General features: G+C 46.4%; 1 protein-coding gene across 2 annotated transcripts; it reads right to left on the bottom strand.

Annotated features, from left to right (window-relative positions):
• Positions 1 to 1,516: 1,516 nt before the first annotated feature.
• On the bottom strand, positions 1,517 to 27,042 carry LOC138788986 (beta-1,3-galactosyltransferase 2-like). 2 transcript variants are annotated; one of them, XM_069967456.1, is made up of 2 exons: positions 27,023 to 27,042; positions 1,517 to 3,964 (listed from the first exon to the last, which is right to left on the bottom strand). In XM_069967456.1, exon 2 carries the CDS (start codon positions 3,939 to 3,941, stop codon positions 2,886 to 2,888), a length of 1,056 nt encoding a protein of 351 aa, XP_069823557.1. In that variant the 5' UTR covers positions 3,942 to 3,964; positions 27,023 to 27,042; the 3' UTR covers positions 1,517 to 2,885. The 2 variants fall into 2 exon arrangements, with proteins under 2 accessions (XP_069823557.1, XP_069823556.1); XM_069967455.1 differs by lacking the exon at positions 27,023 to 27,042 and adding an exon at positions 12,423 to 12,532.
• Positions 27,043 to 27,668: the final 626 nt, after the last annotated feature.

The following is a 27,668-nucleotide window of genomic DNA, read 5'->3' as shown; positions in this document are numbered from 1 at the left end:
GAAGCCCCCCTGGGGTTAGGGTTATTCCCCCTGGGGGACTTCTAGTATAAGTGCTCTGATCTCTCATAGAGATCTCTGCAGCATAGATATGCTGCAGAGATCCATGAGATAGGCAATCGTTTACTTCCGGCTGCTGCAGCCGGAAGTAGACGAGTGCCGAGTCGGGGACGGCGCCATCTTGGAGCGGTCCCCGGCCGGCTTCGGAAACGGAGATCGCTCCTCCGGGATAACATCCCGGGGGAGCGATCTCCGCCACTAGACACCAGGGAACGGCTGAATCAGTTGCATCTGATTACTGTATTAGCGGGCACGGCAATCGGACCATGCCCGCTAATACCTACGGTCCCGGGCTCGCCGCACGGCCCCGCTCTGAACGCCCTTACCCGCATCAGGGCGTAAATTTACGCCCGATGTCGTTAAGGGGTTAAAGGGGTATTCCCCCCAAAATTATTTTTGCATTAATACATTGCCCACCCGTAGCTTTCCATCTTCCCAATATAAAGTTATTATGGATTTTGCACAGTTTTGCTGTTATCTAGATGCATCCACCCCCAGGGAATGCATAGAATCATCAAACCTCAATCCAACCCGACATGCTCCCTGCTCCTGGCCCGCACCCTCCGAGACGGCATCACGTGTCCTCAGTCCCTTCAATAGGCTGGGTTAGCGCTTCTAACCCAGTCCACTGAAGAGAGGGAGGACACAGACAGTGACAGCTACTGCAGCTGTCACTGTCTCCCTCTCCGACAACAGCCACCCCCAACCCCCCCCCCCCTTCCACAGTGTGTGCTCACCCTCACCTGCCCTGCACCCTGTATCCCCACACCCGAAGCGTACCCACTCTCTCTGCTCACCCTGTGGCCCGTCCCCCCGACCCGGAAATAAGTCCAGGTGGCCGCCCGCGGCATCGTTGTCATGCCCACCCCCCCTCCGAAACAGACCAGGTGATCGCGGGTCACACGCGGCACATCCCCCTGCATCTGATCGTGGAATCCCCCCCACATCTGACCCATTGGCCGCCCGTGGCATCGCCACCGACACCCCCGTTTCCCCACACACGCACACCTGACTGGGCGGCCGCCTCCCGCGGAACCCCCGTACCCCCCACCCCACATCTGACCGTGGCGCCAATCCCCCCCTCCCGCATCTGACCCCGCATCTTACCGGGTGCCCTCCCGCTGCCTCCATCCGGCTGGCTCCCGCAGCTCCGCCCACTATCTGACCCGGTGGCCGTCCGGCCGCCTCCCGCGGCACCCCCGTCCTCCCGCATCTGACCCGGCATCTTACCGGGTGCCCTCCCGCGGCCTCCGTCTAGCTGGCTCCCGCAGCTCCCCCCCCTCTGACCCGGTGGCCGTCCGGCCGCCTCCCGCGGCACCCCCGTCCTCCCGCATCTGACCCGGCATCTTACCGGGTGCCCTTCCGTGGCATCTGATTGTGGCAGATTGTCGCCTCCATTCATCTGTATCTGACACGGTGGTCACCCGCCGCCCGCAGCCCCACAACCGCTCACCTGTGCAAACTCACTCAGCTCAGCTACTTCACCATCTTAGCTCTGCTACTTCACCAGCTCAACTACTTCACCATCTCACCAGCTCAGCTACTTCACCATCTCAGCTCAGCTACTTCACCATCTGAGCTCAGCTACTTCACCATCTCAGCTCAGCTACTTCACCATCTCAGCTCAGCTACTTCACCATCATTACCATCTCAGCTCCTTCACCATCTCAGCTCAGCTACTTCACCATCATCAGGCATAAGCATTGCATGATGGGAAATGTAGTTTCCTATCTTGATTATTGCCCATCTTTTAGAAAAATGTGTAACTCAGGAACGGCAGCAGCTAGAAAGATGGGAGACGGCTCAAAATACTCAGGGGGACTTGGTGAGTAAGGCGATCTAGGTTTGGGAGCATTACATTTTTTTTAAGCTCTTGGGGGGAATACCCCTTTAAGGCACAGTTTGTGTTATTAATCTGGCAAGATCAACACTGTTAGCAAGTATCATTGGTTTTGGCAGCTTTCAGCTATAATACATAAGTGGCGGCCACCTCATACAGGGCAGATGTCTTTCTCCTTTTGTGACATTATGATGTACATGTGCGAGAAATGTTGGTTAATATTTCTTTGATTTAATACATCCTGGATGTGTCTGTTGAATAGACTCTGCCAGTAGGTTTATGGTGTCCTATATCAGGGTAGCATAAACTAGTGACAGAGAAGCTGATATTGTTCTATGTAGCTGATTCAGAGATATCCTCCTGAATAACAAGGAAAATAAGTCGTCCTCTCCATTATGTGCATGAGACCAGTAGTCCTAGATATTCATGAGAAGCATAAAACTCCACCTACCAGTGGCATTTATCTGTCCATGCTGTGTATAGGCAGTCAGCTGTCAATCAGCAGCTGGAGGGCGGGGGAAGGGGTATGGCAAGATTCCTATTCTCCTGCATATTAGGAGAACAACTGAACAAAATGATGTAAGTAATACACTGATCTGCTCAGCATTTATATCACTAGTTTATGCTGCCCTCATTTAAGGTGGCATAAACCTAGTGACAGATTACCTTTAAACAAACAACATTATAGTCTATGGGTGACAGATGGAGCTGCTTGGCATCCATCACCCATAGGTTATTATTGCATCAGTATAGTGGATACATAATAAAAAATCTATGAAAATCTTATCACAGTATAGAACCTCATTTTTTGCGGCATGCTGAGGTATACCAGCCAGCAAGACACCATTTTGGCCTATAGGCATGTTTAGGGTATACAGTAGTTGCTCTCCCGGTGTACATGCTGAACGTACATGTGCACAGGGCCTTAGAATGATGTTGATGATGACAGCATAGTCTTTTAGATTTATTTAAAAGTCTGTCTGATGTTTTACGTACAGACTTGTTTACTTTTTTGTAGTCTGTCCCAATAGTCTTGTAGTATCCAAGGACCAAGGTTATGTGCTGTAACAATATTGTGGTATTCGCACCCCGAAAACCCAATGTACCAGACATTAAAATCAGTGATTTTAGGTGGTGCCGTCGGTTGTATTCCCAACTTCTGCAGGCAAAATCCAATGAACACATCCTCCAGGTATATCCATCTAACGCTCGGAGAGATTTCGACTATTTTGTGGGCCAGGTCTCCTGATAGCACATATCCCGTTCCGGAACAAAACGGAGGATATTTTTCATAAGGGTATATATCTGGTGGCACGTACCACTTACTAGTTGGGTTGCGTTCGGGTAAATTTTCTAGCATTAAAAACCCCGTGATATAATTTCTTTTTGGCTCTTGATCTGGTTTTAGAAGATTGGTGACCAAATATTCAATGTTAACAAATACGTCGGTGTCTGTCTTCATTACGTACAAGGCGTGCGGACAGTACGTGGTCATCCAGTTCATGGCCGACAGGACTTTAATGGTGAGGTTTTTATACGTGTCCATGAAATCTTGTTGGATAATGTCATGAAATTCTTGACTTTCCCGTAAAATGGCCTGTCGAGCTTCAACGTTCACATTAGCTTCTCTACCTAGGAAAAATAGCCTAAGTATATTGACTCCCGGCAAAAGATCTTCATTCCCCCACGTGTTTCTTATAGCGTCACGTTCCTCATGTTGTCTTCCTTCTACCATTATAAGCAGAACTAGGAATGGAACACGCTCCTTACATTTATCCGGTTCATTGATAATATAGTCATACTGGTATGGTGATTTGTAAGATCTACTGGCTTTTATTGTATGGCTTCCAAATTTCCATGAGAAAGTAGAAATAAGATGTAAATTACCAACATGTCTTACTAAAAACCCAACGGAATGGCTCAAAATCAGCAAAACCAGAATTAAAAGAGTCAAAGAGAAAAAAAATTGCAGTTTTACAGTCAACTTGGGGCACCTTGACTTTTTAAAACGGATCATGTTGGAAACCTTCAGGATGCAGGTCATTGACTTCTATTGTCTGTTACCACCTGAAAGACGTAAATGGAATACAATTACAACAGTTCATGATATAGCCCGCACAAGGCTTAAAGGGATTATTCGGTTAAAAGGAAACTAGTCATGAAAAAATCCCTGTTACCGCTATAAATAAGCTCCTATGTGCCACCCGGCACTGTTTACGGGCATATAAGTAAACTCGAAACTCGAAAAAGTACTTATTAAAAAACGTATTAATCTAGGCAGGTGGGCGGTCCGGAGCTCTCAACAATTCGCGGCTGGTGGGAAATGTTCCTGGCAATCACCCCTCCATGGGAACGTCAGCGTATAGGAGCTCCGGACCGCCCATATGACTAAATAAGTAAGTTTTGAAAAGTACTTTGTCGGGACATATAAGTAACACCTAAAGCGCTCATATGCCTTGAAAGAATGCGGGGGGGGGGGGGGGGCACATAGGAGCCTTTTTTGGGTGATTGGTTCCCTTTACGTAAAATTGCTGTTCAATAATACCCCCTCCTGGAGACTAACAATACATTCCATTCTTACCTTATCAGTCTCCTTCCTCAAGTTCTGACTCTCCATCCCGCCTCTAAATTCCCTCTGTCCCTGGCCGGCTGTCTCTGCACTCTCTGATGCCTGGCAGCCTCCTCTAGGGTCAAGTTCCTGGTGACCTCACTGTGAATAACCTTCCCGGCATCACAGAGGACAGAGACAGCCATAAGTATCCCTGAACAGAGGGGGGAAGAGGGAGTTTAGTGACATCCCTCTCCATTCTGCCGCTGAACTCCCTCTTCCCTCTCAGTTCAGGGATACTTATGGCTGTCTCTGTCTCTTTCTGGCTGTCTCTGCAGTCTGTGATGCTGGGAAGGTTATTCACAGTGATGTCGCCAGCAACTTGACCCCAAAGGGGGCTAACTGGCACCACAGAGTGCAGAGACAGCCGGCCAAGGATTCAACACAGTTTTCAGTGTCTGGAGCAGAAAGGAACGGAGTCAGAACTTGGGTAAGGAGACTGATAAAATAATAACAAGCAACTTGTTGTTTATGTGTTACATATGTAATTGTTACACTTTGCTTGACCTTGGGTATGAAGTAAGGCACTACAAATGATGCAATGTCTGGGATGTTTTTTGTCTATAACATTATGTCACAGCCCTTGTTAAACAGTCTTGGTCAACACTAAGCATGACACAGCAACAGTTTTGCCAAGTCAGAATTAAAGGGGTACTCCGGAGAAAATCTTTTTCTTTAAAATCAACTGTTTTCAGAAAGATTTGTAATTTACTCGTATTTAACAATCTCAAGTCTTCCAGTACTTATCAGCTGCTGTATGTCATGAAGTAAGTGGTGTATTGTGTCCATTCTGACACAGTGCTGTCTGCTGCCACCTCTGTCCATGTCAGGAACTGTCCAGAGCAGGAGAGGTTTTCTATGGGGATCAGTTCCTGACATGGACAGAGATGGCAACAGAGAGCACTGTGTCAGACTGAAAACAATAAACCACTTCCTGCACTGCAAGACATACAGCAGCTGATAAGTACTGGAAGACTTCAGATTTTTAAATAGAAGTCATTTACAAATCCATATAACTTTCTGACAGCAGTTGATTTGAAAGAAAAAGACATTCGCTGGAGAATCCCTTTAAAATAGAATTCATATAATCCCCTAACAGTGCCAGTCTTATGGTTAAAGGGCCACAAAAATGGCAAGCTTATCATCTAATGTGTCTATTGTCCAATTTTTGCAGCAGCAGATTAATTTCCCTCCCTGTATGTAGTCCCCATATAGGTTTTATCTAAAAAGATACAGAGCTGGGTGGAAGCCCCCTTTATGTGCCTTTTTTTAACTCATTTTATTAAGAGTTAACAAACATCGTACAAATGCACAGGTCAAATGATCGTATATACGGCAATAAAGTCATTATAAAGAAACCTGTAAATTTTGTGCGCATACTTTTACGATGCAAGGAGCACAACTCAGCACATAACAACATAGTGCAAGGTTAGTACGTGTATAGAGCAACCAGTAAGCATACAAGGGAAGGTGGTGTAAACTACATAATAGACGATAATATGAAAAGAAAAAATAAAGAAGGGGATTAGGAGTGAAAAACAGTTAAAGTGTCTCTAAGGCGGGTAAACCTATTTGTGGAGTATTAAGTAGCAGAGTGGTGGCACCACTGTCCCCATACTTTATGGAATTTAGGTGGGCACCCCCTGTATTTAATAAACAAATTTTCATAAGATACAGCTGTGTTCACTAAGGCTATCCATTCCGTAAGTGTAGGGGACCCAGGGTCCATCCATTTGATGGAAACGGTCTTTCTAGCCATAAATAATGTTTCCCTCAAACAAATAAGTTGATGATGAGTCCAGGTTTCATCATCTAAAATACCTAATAAACACCCCTTGGGTTCTAGCGCAAGTGGGCGCTGCATAACACTGCTGAGGAGGGTGTGTGGTGTCCCACCATTGGTGTTGCTAGTGGATACACCCTTCGCAAAAGTCTGTACTCCAAGTGTAATTGGTAATGTAGTTGTTTCGCCACTAGATGTCACTAGTATGTGTATTGTGTACCTATGTATTGCACAGCTGTAGTACTCAAGGGGTTGTTGTTGTTTGTGATTTGTGAACCAATGAGAGCTCTTTCCTCTTCTCTACCTATCCCTTTTCTCCTTTCTTCTCTTACACTCTCTTCTCACCCACTCACAGCAGGTATTAGATACCCTGTAGAAGGTAGTCACATGGGGAGAGGAAGTGTTAGGAGTTCCTTGTCTGGTTCTTAAGGAGAGAGGACGCAAGCAAGAATGGTCTCCCTACAGCAGTTAAGCTGGACCCTGGCCTATGCCAGGTCCCCTGTTAGAGGACGAGTCCAGTGTAGTCTAAGGCAGTGCTTCTCAAACAGTGAGGCGCCCCCTAGTTGCTGGTGAGGCGCAGCTTTGAAGGCAGTTCTCACAAAAGTGACCATAAGCTGCACACTGACCGCAACAATCTCAGGTTTAGTAACATTATTGACTTATTTTGTACTTATTTAATGTCATACAGAGATTAGGAGACAAATGGAGGGTAGACTTAGCAGTAGTTTTTATATTTGCATGGACTTTCACAATAGATGGTGAGGCCTCGGCATCCTCTTGGTCAGTCTGGTGAGGCCCAGGCATCATTTTGTTGGTTGGGTGAGGCTCCAGTAGAAAAAGTTTGAGAAGCACTGGTCTAAGGTGTGATAGTGAACAGGTGCACAAGGGAAGCAAGGACACTCTTTTCTTGAAAGCAGCACTTCTACACACTATGCAGTGCTAAACACTCTTAGAGAGGACAAGTCAGGGATCATCCAAGCCCACGCCGTGAACAAGTCTAAAGGTGCAGGACAGTATCCTGAAGAAAGAGGAACTGATCCAGATAGAGCGAAGTTGCTAAAAGCCTACGTACTCTATCTCACAGCCCGGGTGTAACCAGAGAACTCTTACCACTCTTCTCAACTCAGGTAACAGGGTCTGGGGCTTGTGTCACCCTCTAGTACGGGTCGCCCGACACTGGTGGGCAATAGGTGGTGCAAAGACCAAGGAGTCAAAACACAGGCACAAGTATCTTTTCTACTCTCAAGTATTCTACTTATTCTAACTCTAAAGTTCAGGCAGAACACAGTACTACATTGGGTTGGGACTCTCTCGACATTCTCCTCTCTACTTCTCTGAACTTATTCTACTTATCAGCATGCAACCAAGCCAGCACGGCTATTCTACCCCTTAAGCTCTCAGCACAAGTCTTGTCAGTCAAGTCCAGAGTATATTATGTGCCACCATACCTGTGTGCCCATCAGGCACTGGCGTCACAACAATCCAACATCTGGCTGAGCTATTCCCCGACCAACCACCACTGTAGCGGAGCCACACTTCACCATCAGCTGAGACAGGCCGCTCTGAAGCTGAAGCGTGCGGGACCTGGGGAGAAGCAGAGTGCAAGAGGAGCCCTGGACCATGGATAGATAATGTATACAGATTAAGCAAGGGCTGCAAGGACATCGGTAATAATGTCCATGCAGCCCTTGTTAAACGATTATCAGGCCGTGTAATAGGCCCAGTAAATGAGTGCCAATCTAGCAGATCGCTGCTCGTTTACAGTTATTATCGGGCCCTCATCGGCCCATTTAATAGGACCCTAAGGGGTCCTTGTTTGGTTTAAGAATTACAGCAATGGTGGCATCATAAAATGAATCCGGAAGTTTACCCTATAGCTTAATATATATATATATATATATATATATATATATATATATATATATATATAGTTTAATCTATAGCCTCCCGCAGAGTTGTCAGAAGGCAAGGCGCCAATGTATTTCACATACACCTCTAATGGAAAGCCATCAGGGCCAGATGCCTTACCTCTTGCCAAGTCTCCTATAGCAGGTTTAACCTCCTCCAGAGTAATCGGGCCTTCTAAAGAATCTCCACCATCCGCTGATAATTTGGGGAACTCTATTGCATCAAGATAAGTGTCTATATCCAAGAGCAAGGTATCATTCTGTGCAGCATACATGGACGTATAAAATTGCACAAAGCGACCCGCAATGTCCCGATCTGTATTAAGAACAGTCCCCTGTTCACTATTTATTTTAAGAATGACGGGAGAACGGTTATTCTGGTGAATCAAGTAGGCTAATAATTTACTGGACTGATTGCCCAATATTGTAAGCGTCCCCTAAGGTATGGACATGCAGAGAAAGGAGCTGCTGCACCTCACACCTATGGCGGATACTAATGCCTCTCGGCTTCATTTAAAAACCAATGCCAGGATGTTGGTATATAAGTTGATCACACCATATTACCACGTGCAGGTCCCCTGGCCCACATGAGTCCCTAAACTAAATTAACACTGTCGGTCAGCGACCGCCAACCCCGCAAAGCGAGCACAAGCAGGGAAGGGAGGCCACAGAATGCCCCTGCAACCCACTGTGACAGGACCAAACCCCAAGGCCCCCCCAAACCCAGCAGGCGCCGCCGGAGAAAGCTGTCACCAAGCAACACAAGTGTGAACAAGGTCTTACTGCTCACCACTGCACCGAAGGTAGAATGAGAGAACTAGGAGGTACTTACCATGTGTGCACAGGTGCTTCCTGCTAATTGGGGTCACATGGGTCTTACCAGGAGGAGTGCTAGCCACTCAGGAAAGGGAGAAAAGTAAAATATGTCCAAGGAGAGAAAGAAGCTGCTGCACCTCACATCTATGGCTGACACTAATGCCTACATTTAAAAACCAACGCCAAAATGGAAAATTGTAAGCATCCCCTAAGGTATGCCTTAAGAGTTTCCCAAAGGACTAATTTATCCTCATGTTCATTATTTAGTTGCAAAAACACTTGTAATTGATCAGGTATTTGGTCATTATCTGTAAACAGAGTCAGAGACCAATTCCGCGGACTCTGTAAAGAGGGACCGAAAGTTAAAACAAGAGGAGAATGATCACAGATGGATCTGGGGAGGTATGTAATATCAGTGAAGCAGAAGAGGATGGATGGAGGTGACGGTAAGCGTCTGACCAACCAAGCTCATCCAATAATTGGGCTAGAGGGGAAGAGGAGGTAAGTAAGAAAGGGTCTGCCCCTTGTTTATCATAATAAGGATGGAGGAGCATATTAAAGGGGTTGTCCAGCGAAAATCTTTTTCTTTCAAATCAACTGGTGTCAGAAAGTTATATAGATTTGTAATTTACTTGTATTAAAATTTTTTAAGTCTTCCCATACTTAATAGCTGCTGTATGTCCTGCAGGAAATGTTGTTTTATTTTCAGTCTGAGACAGTGCTCTTTGCTGACATCTCTGGCCGAGACAGGAACTCTGTCTCAGTTTTGTATGAATTCCCATAGAAAACCTCTCCTGCTCTAGACAGTTCCTGTCTTGGCCAGAGATGTCAGCAGAGAGCACTGTGTCAGACTGAAAATAAGACACTTCCTGCAGGACATACAGCAGCTAATAAGTATGGGAATAAGTAAATTACAAATCTATATAACTTTCTGATATCTGTTGATTTAAAAGAAAAATATTATCGCTGGGCAACCCCTTTAAGATCCCCCCATAGCCATGATCCAAGCACCCGGAAGTTTTTCCAGGTTTTTAGCTTCCATTTCAAGGACTTAAAGGAACCGTAAAGGAAATACCCCTGGAGTAGGAAGTATGGCAGGAATGCGCAGCCAATTGAACCCAGGGTTTGCGCAGCCAACTACAGTGTACAAGGGTGGGATGGGTCTCCTGCAAACAAATTGTGTCTACGGATTTGGGCATGTATCATGGCCATCGTGCGACCGTCTGCTCCGGCGCTCAAGCCCCGCCCCCCATGTGTCATCACTTTATTTATGATGAGCAATGTGTGGCCCTGGTGGCCATGTGTCTGCAAGATTTGTTAATAGGTCAGCTGGAAAACAAGGAACAGCAGTATGAATCACCTCTGCGAGTTAATGATTTTACTATATGAACATTGTTGGACTCCATATCAGCTGGGCGTTACCATCCAGGTGCAGTAAAGTTATCAGATAACTGTGATTATACTGGACCTTAGAGTTTTACTGTACGGGGCTAAAAAAAGAAGCTGCAAGTGAACTTTTGGCCCCAGGTAATGATGGTGCCGGATTCCTTCTCCTTATATGTTGGATAATTCACCATAAATATGCACCGAGAAGCCAAAGTAGTCCCTGGGCAGGTCTATGAGGAGTTTACCGTGATTTTCTCAGCAACTATTCACACAGAAGGAAATTGCATCCCGGCTTTTAACACTCCTGTTGGAGGGGAAAGTAATGGGAAACTCTGGTTAAGGGTGCATTCACACCTACAGGATCCGCAGCAGATCCGCAGCAGATTTGATGCTGTGTTCAGTCATTTAAATGAAATCTGCTGCGGATCCGCAGCAGAAAACACGCTGCGGATCCGGTAAGTGTGAACGTACTCTAAAGGGGATTTCCTGTGCAAAAAACAACAAAACCTGCATACTTACCTCACCTGCTCCCCTGACGCGGCTTTTGTGTTGTTCTTCCAATGATGTCCTACTCCACACTCAGCCAATGACAGAGCGAAGTGGGTGAAGTAAGTACCTATTGTTTTGATGTTAGGGCACATAGTAAACTTTTGGGGTTTCCTGGATAACATCCTCTGACAAGTCTCTATGTTCAGTACTTACTGTTAAAAATTCTTGTTTTTGACATATACATTTATCACCAGTAAAACTGAAAAAAAGGAACACTATAGTCAGAGCCAGCCTTAGGTTACATGGTGCTCTATAAGGTACCTTCTGTTGAAGTGGTCATGTTATATAGTGCCCAAATAATATAATACACTGTGTAAGTCGCCTTACTATATAGTGCCCAAATAATATAATACACTGTGTAAGTCACCATACTATATAGTGCCCAAATAATATGATACACTGTATAAGTCACCTTACTATATAGTGCCCAAATAATATGATACACTGTATAAGTCGCCATACTACTGTATATAGTGCCCAAATAATATAATACACTGTATAAGTCGCCAGACTATGTAATGCCCAAATAATATAATACACTGTGTAAGTCGCCTTACTATATAGTGCCCAAATAATATGATACACTGTATAAGTCGCCTTACTATATAGTGCCCAAATAATATGATACACTGTATAAGTCGCCATACTACAGTATATAATGCCCAAATAATATGATACACTGTATAAGTCGGCATACTACTGTATATAATGCCTAAATAAAATGATATGCTGTATAAGTCGCCATACTATATAGTGCCCAAATAATATGATATGCTGTATAAGTCGCCTTACTATATAGTGCCCAAATAATATAATACACTGTATAAGTCATCATAATATATATATATATATATATATATATATATAATTCATTCACCTTTATGTATGAAAATACAAATGTGTAATACAAAACTTATTTTTTTATCTTTTTATTGTATCAATTTTTGTTCCATATTTTGTCATACTGTACTTTGTTCCATAAATCTGTAGACAGAACACAAACTGAACTGTTACAGAGTCCATAGGTTCTATTGTAATTTTTTTTATAAGAATTCTGTACAGAGTTCCCAGCAGTAATTCTCCTACAAATTCACCATTTGCACATCCAGCAAAATCTGCATCTACATGTTACTAAATTTAAAAGTTCACCAATTTTCCTTTTCTACCTGCTCTGTAGATGTTTACCGTACATATGATCTGCGTTATTAGGTTACATAGATTGTGTCTGTAATTGTGACTTGTATAACAGGTCACATTTTATCAGTAATCAATGCGAATATCTAGCTAATTCACCCAGACTCAGGTATACAGATATCTTTTGTACATCTTGAAAAGTCAATAGTGTTTATAGGCTCACCTGTATACAGCCCTATACATCTATTAAGTCTATGCTCATATGAAGTGTATACAGTCTCCGTCATTCCTCCTAATCAGCAGAAGTATGATCATATAAAGAATATACTAAAGTTCACTTACCAGGATCTGAGCACTGCTCATACATTGAGCCAAAGTGAGTAAGACAGCAGGTAAGCCGAAATATAATAAGTGATGAAGGAACAGGAAGGTGGAGTTGTAACACCTGGAGCTGGTTAACAATTATTGTCAGCTCAGGAGATATTTAAAGTGTACTTGTCATATAAAAAACACCAGCAGATATATAGGAAATGCTTGCCTTATGTATGCTGTCTGATTTTAATAATACAGCTCCAGTGTCCCGTAGTGCTGCTCATGCTTCTGCTTGTCCCTTTAAGCTGGTGGGCCGAGCCTTTTTTTATAAATGACATTTGCCTTAAGCCAGAAGATCAGTTAGTTTATTCAGCTGCAGCAGTGCGCAGGGGCGTGTACAGGGGCGTGTACGGCTGCTGGCCAATCAGCATTCATCTACAATAGGCCCGCCTGTGCAGAGCAGAGGACAACTGACATCACTTCCTGCATTAAAGTGACACTGTTACATGCTCATCTGAACAGGCCCCTCTTTATCCAGAGCTAAGAGGGGGTTTCCTGTGCAAGGTCCATCAGTAATAACCAAATCATCAAATAAAAGTGAACGACATTCATTACTAGGTCCTGTTTGTTGTCTTCCACAGACTTCCAGACTCCCTTATTTGTTAGGGGAAAAAAATGACGTTTAAGTCTTGCAAATCTGTTAATATCCATTAATGTTTCAAGTAAATCAATTTTATTTTTAGGAACGAAACTTAGTCCTCTGGAAATTACATTGAAATGTTCTTTGATCAAGGGCAAAGAGGATAAATTAACACCGCTGTCACTTTGTGGCAGATTTACCAGGCTATTGTCTTTGGAGTTTGTTTGATCTAATTGTTTGATTTCCTTTTCATATAATTGTTCCCATAATTGTGGACAAGCACAGTGTGGTGTTTGTGCTTACACTTAGGCCTTTTTCCACACGTTCTGTGTTTCATAGACAATACGGATTTGGAAGGCCTGTAGTCGAATTTCCCCCCTGTTTCTCTGCTCCAAGCCAGTGGCGTAGCTACCATAGAGGCAGGGAAGGCGGTTGCTATGGGGCCCATGGAGGGAGGGGGCCCAGGGAAGATAAGAGCCTCCTTGTTTACTGCAGTCTGTAAGTGGCCCAGTGTTCTCTAACATGCTGCAAAACAAAAAAAGGGTTAATACAGAAGACAATTAGCTCTTTGCCTGACTACTCTGATAACCTCTGACCTCTCTTCTCTGAGTTCCTGCAGAGGTCAGGGGTTATCAGTGCAGGAGTAGCAAGAAGAGAGCTAATTGTCTTCTATATTAACCCTCTTTTGTGTTGCAGCATGTAAGAGAACACTGGATCACTTACACACTGCAGTAAATAAAGGGTTAAGCAAAAGGTAGTCTGCTCCTGCACCTATTATATAACCATAGGATTCTCCCTCCACAAGAGAATTTTTTTTTGCCCACATCACCGAGTATGTGTGTGTGTGTGTATATATATATATATATATATATATATATATATATATATATATATATATACACACACACACACACACACACACACACACGTGTGTAGGGCAGGGGGGGGGGGCATACAGTTTTTTGCGATAGGGCCCCATGAATCCTAGCTACGCCCCTGCTCCAAGCATTATTTTGGAGATGCTGCCGTGTGCAGGGGGAAGGGGGCAGGATTCCACTACAGGCCTTCCACATCTGTGTTTTACGTGAAAAGACGTACACTTACAGTACCCACACTAGTACAACCCAAATGCATGATTTAACCTCACATTATTTACATCCCTGAGCTGCAAACTATAACACGTGGGCTGCACCTTTACATACATTGAGGGTGCCTTCACACACACCGGATCCGCAGCAGATTTCACACTGCAAATTCCATGCTGCAAATTTGCAGCGAAATCCACTGCAGACCCAGTGCCTGTTCATCCCTATGGGAATACATACTCGCAGGGGAAATGACATCCGGCCTGAGCATACATCACCTGCTCCCTGCTCCAGCTTGCTCTGGGGGTTCTCAGCTGGACGTCCCGCTCAGCCAATCTGTGTCTGCGGTGGGGCAGTGCACTGATTGGCCGAGCAGAACGAGAAGATGCCAGGAACCCCCGAAGCAAGCCGGAGCAGGGAACAGGTGATGTATGCGCCGGCCGGTGGGAGGTTAACTTACATGTGGTGTACCCACCGTGCGGTATGATATCGGTGGGACGGACGGTCACTTGCTAGGTGTTGTAGTGTGACACCACTCCGGTGGTGGATGACCGAGATACAGACGGACTTTATTATGTTGTCACGTGACGCCAGTGCCTGGTGGGCACACAGGTGTGGTGGCACGCCTGCTTTTAGTTGATAAGGCCGGGTGTACCCTTTTCCCCTGTGGTCAGTGGCGCCGCAATGATGAGGCGACCTGAGTCGTCTGCCTCAGGCGGCGCCACCAGCTGTCTTCATGGGGGCGGCATGCAGTGGCAGATTATAATATGGGCGGTTCGGGCGGCCGCCCACATTATAATCCGCCACTGATTGTACCATGTACTGGAGACCCCCGCGACCGGACAGCATCTGTAATTAGATGCTGGGAGCGGGGGAGACTGTATTCATAAGCGCCGCGCTGTAATGAATCAGCCGCGCGGTGCTGTTACTACAGCGCGGTGCTTATGAATACAGTCTCCCCCGCTCCCAGCATCTAATTACAGATGCTGTCCGGGCGCGGGGGTCTCCGAAACCGGCATTCCACGTCCGTGATCCGTCAGGATCACGGAACGTGGGAATGTAGCCTTAGTCCCCCGGCTGATGTGCGGCTGCCGGGGGTGTCCCACCCTGTCCCCGGCAGAGCGCGCATCAGAGAGCTCCCCATGCGCCGGAAGTCACAGCCACAGGCGCACGGGGAGCTCTCTGATGCGCGCGCTGCCGGGGACAGGATGGGACACCCCCAGCAGCCGCACATCAGCCGGGACCAGACCAGAGAGGCTCGACAGGGGAACGGAGGGTAGGTGAGTTATGTGCTGTTTTTTGTTTTATCTGCTGTGCAGGGGGGGGGGGGGGGGGGGGGAACCATCTATAAGGGAGGGGGGAGAGGGAAGAGGGGGACCATCTATAAGGGAGGGGGGAGAGGGGGACCATCTATAAGGGGGGGGAAGAGGGGGACCATCTATAAGGGGGGGAAGAGGGGGACCATCTATAAGGGAGGGGGGAGAGGGGGACCATCTATAAGGGGGGTAAAGAGGGGGACCATCTATAAGGGAGGGGGGAAAGAGGGGGACCATCTATAAGGGGGGGACCATCTATAAGGGAGGGGGAAGAGGGGGACCATCTATAAGGGGGGGGAGAAGAGGGGGACCATCTATAAGGGGGGGGGGGGGAGAGGAGGACCATCTATAAGGGAGGGGGGAAAGAGGGGGACCATCTATAAGGGAGGGGGGAGAGGGGGACCATCTATAAGGGAGAGGGGACCATCTATTAAGGGGGGAAGAGGGGGACCATCTATAAGGGGGGGGGAAGAGGGGGACCATCTATAAGGGGGGGGGGAAGAGGGGGACCATCTATAAGGGGGAAAGAGGGGGACCATCTATAAGGGAGGGGAAAGAGGGGGACCATCTATAAGGGAGGGGGGAAGAGGGGGACCATCTCCTAAAAGATCAGCACCCTCCTCTCCTGACATCCTCTGTGCTGCTGGGACTTCTCCTATAGGATTAGCACCCTCCTCTCCTGACATCCTCTGTGCTGCTGGGACCTCTCCTATAGGATTAGCCCCCTCCTCTCCTGACATCCTCTGTGCTGCTGGGACCTCCCCTATAAGCTCAGCCCCCTCCTCTCCTGACATCCTCTGTGCAGCAAGGGACCAAACATTATGTTTATTGGGGACAGCAGTTGGGGGGGGCAGTAGTGGATTATAATGTGGGCGGATTGACAGGGGGGGGCCTCATTCTATAGTTCGCCTCGGGCAGCAGAGAGGCTAGAATCACCCCTGCCTGTGGTCAGTGTCCTGCCGGGTTGCTATCAAGTCCCTTGGGATAATGTCACAGATAATGTAGTGACGGATGGCCAGAGCGGTGTAATGACCCTCCCAGATAGTAGGGAATTGTTCTAAGGTTGCGGTGTATATGCTGTGCAGGTGGTGACGAATGACCACAGACTCTGAGATAACGCTGAGTTGGTTTACTACTTGTAAATGTGCAGCAGGTAATACAGAAGATCTTTGATATACACTTAACAAAAGTTCCAATACAGACTTGAACATAAGACAACCAGATCTGTGAGATAAGTGCTGAGTAGGAGATAGTTGTGTTGATAGAGTTGTGCTGAGGTAGAGTAGCAGAGAGGAGGATGCTGTGAGAGCCTCAACCCATGTAGAAATTTGCTCTGCTGGGATGTTGGAGGATACAATAAAAGAATACTTGTAGTAGAAGAAGAACACCTGTGCCTTTGTATTGACCTTTGATTTCAGTCTTCACACCACCTTATGCCCACTAGCGTTGGCCGAACCGTACTAATGGGTGACACAGGTCCCAGACCTTGTTACCTGGGTTGAGCGGAATGCTGAGCATTCCCTGCTGAAACCCACGCTGTGAGATGCAATTCATAGGCTTACTGCAACTTTGCTCCATCTGGATCAGTTCTTAGCTCTGTGGCTCTATAGTGGATACTGTCCTGCTCTGTGACTTCTCCTTGTCCACGGCATGGGTTGAGGTAATCTTTTGGCTGGTCCTCTCCTAAGAGGTTTAACACTGCATAGTGCTTTGTATGGGGACTTGGGAGAAAGTTGGTGACAGTGTGCGGTCCTGCGTCCTACCCATGCAGGGCACTGGCTAAGACTGAACTACCTGGACCTGGCAGAGGGCCGGGGCCCGGATAAGACTGCTGTGGAGAGCTCTCTAGCTTGCATCCTTTCTCCACACCGTCCCAAATGGAAAGCTCTTGCTTCTTCCCCACCCAAGGGACTAACTTCCTCTACAGCGTGTAGGGTGCACTGTGATTGGGTGAAAAGAGTGCAACAGAAGAGAAGAGAGAAGAGGGGATAGGAGAGAAGAAAGCAGAAATCCTACTGGTTCACTGATTCTGGTACATACAAACACAATAACCCTTTACGATCCTTCAGCTATTCAGCTTCCATACATCAATACATAATACAGTGACATCTACAGTCATGGCCAAAAGTTTTGAGAATGATACAAATATTAATTTTTAGAAAGTCTACTGCTTCAGTTTTTAAAATGGCAATTTGCATATACTCCAGAATGTTATAAAGAGTGATCAGCTTACCAGCAATTACTTGCAAAGTCAATATTTGCCTAGAAAATGAACTTTATCCCCCAAAACACATTTCAACATCATTGCAGCCCTGCCTTAAAAGGACCAGCTAACATCGTTTCAATGATTACTCCATTAACACAGGTGTGTGTGTCATGATTAAGTAAGAATGTCACCACTGGACACTGGTGCTGGTGCTTGGCATCATTGTTTCTCTTCTGTTAACCATGGTTATCTCTATAGAAACACGTGCAGTCATCATTGCACTGCACAAAAATGGCCTAACAGGGAAGAGTATCGCAGCTAGAAAGATTGCACCTCAGTCAGCAATCTATCGCATCATCAAGAACTTCAAGGAGAGAGGTTCCATTGTTGCCAAAAGGGCTCCAGGGCGCCCAAGAAAGACCAGCAAGCGCCAGGACCGTCTCTTAAAAATGTTTTGGCTGATCGGGCTACCAACAGTGCACAGCTTGCTCGGAAATGGCAGCAGGCAGGTGTGAGTGCATTTGCACATTTGCACTGTGCACTGTGAGGCGGGGACTCTTGGAGCAAGGCCTGGTCTCAAGGAGGGCAGCAAAGAAGCCACTTCTCTCCAGAAAAAACATCAGGGACAGACTGATATTCTGCAAAAGGTCCAGGGAGTGGACTGCTGAGGACTGGGGGAAAGTCATTTTCTCTGATGAATCCCCTTTCCGGTTGTTTGGGACATCAGGAAAACCGCTTATTCGGAGAAGACGAGGTGAGCGCTACCACCAGTCTTGTCTCATGCTAACTGTAAAGCATCCTGAAACCATTCATGTGTGGGGTTGCTTCTCAGCCAAGGGAATTGTCTCTCTCGCAGTCTTGCCTAAAAACACAGCCATGAAAAAAGGATGGTACCAGAATGTCCTCCAAGAGCAACTTCTCCCAACCGTCCAAGAGCAGTTTGGCCATCAACAATGCCTTTCTCAGCATGATGGAGCACCTTGCCATAAAGCAACTAAATGGCTTAGGGAACAAAACATAGAGATTTTGGGTCCATGGCCTGAAAACTCCCCAGATCTTAATCCCATTGAGAACTTGTGGTCAATCATCAAGAGACGGGTGGACAAACAAAAACCAACAAATTCTGGCAAAATGCAGGCATTGATTGTGCAAGAATGGACTGCTATCAGTCAGGATTTAGTCCAGAAGTTGATTGAGAGCAGCCAGGGAGAATTGCAGAGGTCCGGAAGAAGAAGGGTCAACACTGCAAATATTGACTTGCTGCATTAACTCATTCTAACTGTCAATATAAACTTTTGTTACTCATAATATGATTGCAATTATATTTCTGTATGTGATAAAAACATCTGACAATCACACATAAAAACCAGAGGGCAGCAGATCATGTGAAAATATAATATTTGTGTCATTCTCAAAACTTTTGGCCATGATTCTAATGGTCAACTCTTAAAGGAGAAGTCCGGCCAAAATTATTTTTTTTATATGTTATTACTTATGGAAAGTTATTAAATTTTCTAATGTACATTAATTATGGGAAATGCTCATATACTGCTATTTCCCTTAATTTAGTGTATCAGGAAGTGTTAGAATTATCTCTGAAGCAGTGACGTCACGACAAAAGGTGTAATTCCTATGGAGTGTCCAGCAGGGGGCGCTCTCTATATAGAAGTCAATGAGTACCATTGAGTTCTATATATAGTGCGCCCCTGCTGGACACTCCCTAGGAATTACAGTGTATGTAATGTAATGTTATGCACTGTACTTTTGTGACTTCATAAATACATTTATGGAATACTTTGGGGAGCAAGTATTCCAGCGGCCGGCCGGATAGTGAGGAGCAGCACTGGCGGCGGGGAATCAGCGGCGCGATAGTAAATTTGAAGCCGGGAGGAGGAGGGGGAGCGGCGGGGGGCATGAAAAGCAGCGCCTGTGTGAGCGGCGGTGGCGAAGCGGGCGGTGATAGGGATAGCAAAAGGTACTACTCCCCCATTATCTGCAGATAATGGGGAAGTAGTACTTTGTATATGTTCCCAGCACCCAGCAGGGAGGGGGGAGGTAGATGGCACCTCTCTCCATCCCTGCTCGGTGCCCAGCAAATGTATTCATTGAATACATTTATGGGATCACTTGCTCCCCAAAGTATTCCATAAATGTATTCATGAAGTCACAAAAGTACAGTGCATAACATTACATTACATACACTGTAATTCCTAGGGAGTATCCAGCAGGGGCGCACTATATATAGAAGTCAATGGTACTCATTGACTTCTATATAGAGAGCGCCCCCTGCTGGACACTCCATAGGAATTACACCTTTCGTCGTGACGTCACTGCTTCAGAGATAATTCTAACACTTCCTGATACACTAAATTAAGGGAAATAGCAGTATATGAGCATTTCCCATAATTAATGTACATTAGAAAATTAAATAACTTTCCATAAGTAATAACATATAAAAAAATAATTTTGGCCGGACTTCTCCTTTAATACTATTTTTACTACAATAAGACCACAAAAAGTACAGACTTTTGCGTAGGGTGTGAATAATAGTAACTCCCCTAGTGGGACACCGCATACATACTCGCGTATGTATTCTCATAGGGATGAACTGGCACTGGATCCACAGTGGATTTCGCAGTGTGAAATTCGCTGCAGATCCGGTGTGTGTGAAGGCAACCTTTAGCAGAGACTGAAACAGGTTTATTTTGAGCCGTATCCTGTCTTTCTAGCTGCTTCCGGTCCATAATTAAAAGTTTTTAAGCCAATCTATATCCAACATGGTGCCGGCCAAAAAACTACATCTCCCATCATGCAATGCTTATGCCTGATTGGTCCATGATGTAGCAGAGCTGATATCCACAAGATATAGTAGAGTTGAGGTAGTGAAGTTGCAGAGTTGAGAAAGCAAGATAGAGTTAAGGAAGCGACATAGCAGAGTTGAGGCAGCGACATAGAGTTGAGGTATTGAATAGCAGAGTTGAGGTAGGGAGATAGCAGAATTGCAGTTACATAGCAGAGTTGAGGCAGTTACATAGCAGAGTTGAGTAGTGAAATAGCAGAATTGAGGTAGTGAGAAAGCAGAGTTGAGGCAGTGAGAAAGCAGAGTTGAGGCAGTTACATAGCAGAGTTGAGGCAGTTACATAGCAGAGTTGAGGTAGTGAAATAGCAGAGTTGAGTTCTACCTCACTAACTCAACCCTGCTATTTCACTACCTTAACTCTTCTACCTCACTAAGAGTTGAGTTAGTGAGGTAGAAGAGTTCAGGCAGGGGGTCAAAGGGTTATTCGGGGGGGTGCTGTGTGAGGTGAGTGCTGGGGGGGAGATGCGTGGGGGAGATGCCATGGAAGAGCACCGGGGGAGGTTCACAGTGCGTGGGGGTGGGGTTTTAGTTCTGGGGGTGCCACAGTAGAGCGCTGGGGGGGATTGACAGTGCGGGGGGGCGGTTGCCGGGTGAGCGCTGGGGGACGAGGTCTCAGTTTAGGGGGTGCCGCAGGAGAGCACTGGGGGGGATTCACAGTGCGGGGGAGGTGTCGGGTGAGCAACGGGGGGAAGTAGCCAAAATAGTTACTTTAACATGTGACTTACCTGAAATCTTTGATTGGCCGTCTGTCAGGATCGGAAGGTACAAACACGACAAGACAGTGGGCCCTAGGTCTGTACCCACCCACTGTCCCTACCTGCTTGCCTCGATCGGCCCTAGGCGGCCGTGGACAACCACATAGACGTTCCCTACGCTGATTACGTGCACACAGAACGAGATGGACGAACATACATACAGTAAGAATAGTCTACAATCCGGGTCAAAACCAAAACAGGCAAAGTACAAAATCAGCAGGCAAAGGGATCGTCAAATAGTCAAGCAGAAGGTCAGATAACAAATCGAGTCAAACAGAGGGATTAGGAAAGAGGTTCGCAGGAATAGACAGGGAAGCAGGAGCCAGGAGTTAACCTAATTAACCAGCACTGAAACTCTGCCTTAGCTTTGCTTTATACTGAGCAAGAGCCCGGTCCGGATCCTCATTGGACCGGCGCTCTGATCCTCCAGGCTGCAGACAGGCAGAGAAACCAGTCAATCACAGAGTTCAGACAGGTGTAAAATCAAGTCCAGAAGCTCCTCAGCTTAACTCCTGCAAAGCCAGAAGCTGAGAAGCAATTGGGTGTGGCACACAAAAGCAAAACACCAGGCCCAGTTCAGACCAGGCTACTGCAGATTCCTGACAGTACCCCCCCTCTTATGAGGGGCCTCAGGACCCTTATTGAACGGACCTGGCTTAGACGGATTACGTGCAAGAAATTGTCGAACTAGGCGAGGAGCATGCATGTCCCTAGCAGCAACCCATGTACGTTCTTCCGGGCCGAAGCCCTTCCAATGGACCAGATACTGCAATGAGCCCTGTACCCAACAGGAGTTTAAAATCTTTTCAACCTTATATTCCAACTCACCCTGAATGATGAGCGGAGCAGGTGGAGGCGACAGGGTCACTGGTGGAACGTACCTTTTTAACAGAGCTTTATGGAGAACATTGTGAATATGGAGTGATACAGGCAATTTTAATCTAAAAGTCACAGGATTAATTATTTCTACAATGGTATAGGGACCAATATACTTGGGTGCTAGTTTGCCGGATTGTAAACTTCTTGGGCTTTAACTAAGCTCTGGTGAGCTTAGGCCCAAACTGTGCACAGTTTAGAGAACAGAGCTTCGGCTGAGGGGTTAACTGATTCCGCAGAGTGAGTGGAAGAGTACCTAGGGTTAAAACCATAGTTGCAAAAGAATGGTGACATTTTAATAGAACGTTGCTCCTGATTGTTTAATGCGAACTCTGCCAATGAAATAAAGTCTCTCCATTTATCCTGGGCATCAGCCACAAAACACCTTAGAAATTGCTCGAGAGATTGATTTATCCTCTCAGTCTGCCCATTAGTCTGCGGGTGGAAGGCAGGGGAGAAGGACAACGAGACACCCAATCTACCACAGAACTCCCTCCAGAACTTTGCCACAAACTGAACACCTCTGTCGGAGACAATGTTCTCTGGGACACCATGTAAACGTAGAATGTGGTTGATAAACAGTGTGGCTAGGGTACGAGCATTAGGGAGTTTACACAGAGGGATAAGATGGCACATCTTAGAAAACCTATCCACCACCACCCAAATTACCGTCTTCCCCTTGGACAGTGGTAGGTCTGTGATAAAATCCATAGAAATGTGTGTCCAAGGTCTCGTGGGCACTGGCAGAGGGTGTAACAGACCTTCCGGTGGCCTACGAGGGACCTTAGGATTGAGCACAAGTCTCACAAGCATCAACAAAATATTTCACGTCTCGAGCCCAGGACGGCCATCAGTAGTGGCGTGAGAGCAAATACTTAGTCCCCGCCACCCCCGGGTGACCAGCTAACACAGAACTATGAATATCCTCCAAGACCCAGAGGCGTAGATTTGGGGATACAAATAGGAGGGATTCTGGAGTATTACGGGGTGCCAGGGTCTGAGACTCCGCGATCTGCGTTACCAAGTCTGGTTGTAGGACTGACACAACAACACCGGGGCTCAGTATAGTATCAGGCTGGTTCCTAGGAGAACTCTCAATGTCAAAGCTGCACGACAAGGCGTCAGCTTTGATGTTTTTGGAACCAGGCCGATAAGTAATTTCGAAGTTGAACCAAGTGAAAAACAAGGCCCATCAAGCTTGACGTGGAGTGAGACATTTTGCACTGTCAAGGTATACCAGATTCTTATGGTCGGTAAGCACTACCACCTTTTGTTTAGCACCTTCTAGGAAATGCCTCCATTCATCAAAAGCCATCTTTATGGCTAGTAACTCCCGGTTGCCGATATCGTAGTTACACTCTGCTGGAGAGAACTTCCTAGAAAAAAATGCAACAGGACGGAGGTTAGTAAGAGCAGCTGACCCTTGAGATAAGACCGCTCCCACTCCTACCTCCGATGCGTCAACCTCCACAACAAAAGGACGCTCAAAGTCGGGTTGTGCCAGCACTGGAGCCTCTAAGAAACAACGCCGCAGTTTTTTGAATGCCTGAATAGCTTCCCAGGACCAGTTAACCAGATCCGCTCCCTTCTTAGTCAGATCCGTGAGGGGTTTAGCTATAAGGGAGAACCCCTTAATGAATTTCCTATAGTAATTTACGAATCCCAGAAATCTCTGCAGTACTTTGAGACTATTGGGTCGCTCCCAGTTTTCAATGGCCACTACTTTAAGCGGATCCATCCCAAACAAATTTGGGGTTATACGATACCCCAGAAATGAGACCTCCTGGATCCCGAACTGGCATTTCGACAATTTGGCATACAGATTATTCTGTCTTAGAAGCTCCATAACAGTCCGGACATGCCTAATATGAGAAGCCCAGTCAGGAGAAAAAATCAAAATGTCATCTAGATAAACAACAAGAAAATATCCTTGATGCTCACGAAAAATGTCATTTACAAAGTGTTGGAAAACCGCTGGGCCATTACATAACCCAAAGGGCATAACCAGAAATTCAAAATGGCCCTCTTGGGTTTTGAAGGCGGTCTTCCACTCATCCCCTTCCCGGATTCTGATTAAGTTATATGCTCCCCGTAAGTCCACCTTGGAAAACCATTTAGCTCCCACTATCTGGTTGAACAAATCCGGGATGAGGGGTAGCGGGTGCTGGTTCTTGACCGTAATTTTATTTAATTCTCTGTAGTCAATACAGGGCCGAAGCCCTCCGTCTTTTTTGCCTACAAAAAAGAACCCCTCCCCCTAAGGAGAGGAGGAAGGACAAATATGACCCTTACGAAGACTATCCTTTATATATTCCCGCATAGCCTTCCTCTCAGGACAGGACAGGTTAAAAATACGTCCAATAGGAAATTTGACACCGGGGAGTAAATCAATTGAACAGTCATACGGCCTATGAGGAGGTTATACCTCCACTGCCTTCTCGTCAAATACATCCGCATAATCTGACAGAAATTCTAGAATCTTCCCCTGCCCAGGGGACCACTCGGCAAGAGACACAGGAATACAATAGGAAATACATTCAGGATCCCACCTAACAAGCTCCCTGCCAGACCAATCAAACACAGGGTTATGTACCTCCAGCCAGGGTAATCCCAGAATCACATCAGAAGATAAATTATGCATAAGAAGAAAATCCAGATTTTCAACATGAACAGACCCCACCTTGACTTCTAGATGGGGGGTAATATACCGTACGTCCCCTTGGGCAAAGGGAGCAGAGTCAGCCCCAGTAATATTCACTGGGCACCTGAGCCGCAGGGGACATGCCTCTAAACCTGTCAACTGTCTGCAAGTCGGGAGAGTCAGGTGACAGGGAGAATGCCCATTCCTGAGGGGGCCCCTGGAGAAGGGACATAACTATGCCCACTCTCTGAGCCTCGTCTCCAGAGGAGCAAGGACGCAGCCTGAAAAACAGATTACAACCCTCTCGGAAGGTGCGGAAACTTCTCCTGTCCCCCTTGAATTTCTCTGGGAGCTGAACTGGAGGCTCAGGAGGTACCGGGGAGGTCATAGTAAACTGTCGGGGGGCCGTCTCCTGCTCTTGGACCCTTTCAGCCAGCTCCTGCACCATGGTGTTGAGCTGCTGCACGTGGTCCACTATGGCGGTCATGGCATCCATGGTGACCGTGAGGCAAAACCAGTTTGGCTGGTTAATCTGTCAGGATCGGAAGGTACAAACACGACAAGACAGTGGGCCCTAGGTCTGTACCCACCCACTGTCCCTACCTGCTTGCCTCGATCGGCCCTAGGCGGCCGTGGACAACCACATAGACGTTCCCTATGCTGATTACGTGCACACAGAACGAGACGGACGAACATACATACAGTAAGAATAGTCTACAAGCCGGGTCAAAACCAAAACAGGCAGCAAAGTACAAAATCAGCAGGCAAAGGGATCGTCAGAAGGTCAGATAACAAGTCGAGTCAAACAGAGGGATTAGGAAAGGGGTTCGCAGGAATAGACAGGGAAGCTGGAGCCAGGAGTTAACCTAAATAGCCAGCACTGGAACTCTGCCTTAGCTTTGCTTTATACTGAGCAAGAGCCCGGTCCGGATCCTCATTGGACCGGCGCTCTGATCCTCCAGGCTGCAGACAGGCAGAGAAACCAGTCAATCACAGAGACCAGACAGGTGTAAAATCAAGTCCAGAAGCTCCTCAGCTTAACTCCTGCAAAGCCAGAAGCTGAGAAGCAATCGGGTGTGGCACACAAAAGCAAAACACCAGGCCCAGTTCAGACCAGGCTACTGCAGATTCCTGACACCGTCTTTTGCTTTTTAACTTTTGAACACCTGTGTAGCTCTAGACATGATTGAGTGGGCATGCGCAAAACACGTCATCTAGCTACTGTGTAACCTCTAGTGCATTTTTATCCTTCGTGATGAAATAAAAGCCTAATTTTTAACCACATTTTTTGGACGTGCTGGATCCAAACCTTTTTTATCTCTCTACCTTGAATGTGGGCTGGAAACCTAGAAACCGTGCATCCTCTTCATGAAATTGGCCCTGGAGCTGAACGGTTGAGCCGACACACAATTCATTTTTCTTATTTAAATAAAGTTATAAGGGGAAATTTATCAAACTGGTGTGAATTAGTCTTAGAAGATTGTCTTAGTTGCCCCTACCAACCAATCAGAATCCACTTTACATTCCTCTCAGATTCTTTGAAAAATGAAAGGTAGAATCTGATTGGTTGCTAGGGGCAACTAAGACAATTCTACTTTACACCAGTTTGATAAATATCCCCCATAGTTTTTTTAATTAGTTTTTTAGGTTTTACTACCATGTTTCCCCCGAAAATAAGACAGTGCCTTATATTTTTTTTCTCAAAAACAGGCACTATGTCTTATTTTCAGGGGATGTCTTATATTTTCTCCCGCAACCTCCCCCAAATACTCACCCTGGGACCAAGAGCGCATCAGCAGCAGGAAGTGGCGGCAGGATGTGCATCAGGTATGCGGCTGGGCATGCGGCATGTGCATCAGGTATGCTGTGGGACATACGTCAAGTGTGCAGCGGGACATACGGAAACATGGGGAGGACGTGGGGGCCATGGACCAGTATGCCTGTGGTGCCGGCTATGAAGATCCACAAGGGGATTAGGTTCTGGGTGGCAACGGGTGGAGTCATCACATTCCAACACCCATAACTTTTTAATTTTTTTTTTCTTTGACAAAGCTGGGTGGGGATTGTTTTTTTTAACTTCCGGTACATACAACTTTTTCATTGCTCTCTTTCCTGCTTTGAGGCAGTTTAACAAAATACTGCAATGTGAATAAGCATCAATCTGCGTTTTGTGTGTCCCCATTGTAGAAACCTTTCACACATACAGTAATGGCAGAGGCGCTCACCAGCAGGTAACTACCATCTCACTCACACATTATACTCAGCTCATCTCTGTCCCGTCCCATGTGTGAGCAAAGCATTTCTTCTCCTCTGCTATTCTTGGATCTGGTGTATGCTTCTTTCCTCTTCCTTACAGCATCTTCTTTTGGCCCTAATATCCCTTTTGGTTAGAGTTTAGTTAGTATTTTGTCGATAATGTGAGCTAGTCAAATATTCTTACAATGTGATGGCCACTTTCATGAGCACCACCAGGGGGCAGTAGATACTATGCAGGTTCATGTGAGTAAGCCTCCTAGACGTGGGGACTGGCATTAAAAGTTACTAAAGCCCCAATTACACAGGGCGATGGAGAGAAGCAAACAAGCGCTGTCAGCGTTCTTTGCTCGCTGGCAGCACTATTACCACATCGGCAGCAAGCAGGTGAGTATGGGTGGGGGGGGGGCGCAGGGAGCTGCGGTGGGGCTGTCCGGGTGATCGCTTGATTGTCTGGGCAGCCCATAGCGTATAGCGGTGGTCTGCTGCCGCTGCTCCTATTCCCCGAAGCGGCGTCAGCCGATCGCTGCTATATTAGTTGTTTGTCTTTCAACATGTTGAAAGACAAATGACAGCAACGATCATCCGACATTAACGTCCGTAACGGCCGATAATCGTTTTGTATAATAGAGCCTTAAAGCAGG

Source organism: Dendropsophus ebraccatus, chromosome 4 (genome assembly GCF_027789765.1).
Source record: "Dendropsophus ebraccatus isolate aDenEbr1 chromosome 4, aDenEbr1.pat, whole genome shotgun sequence".
NCBI classification, from domain to species: domain Eukaryota; kingdom Metazoa; phylum Chordata; class Amphibia; order Anura; family Hylidae; genus Dendropsophus; species Dendropsophus ebraccatus.
The sequence above is the reverse complement of the archived record's forward strand: the minus strand, read 5'-3'. Positions and strand labels throughout refer to the sequence as shown.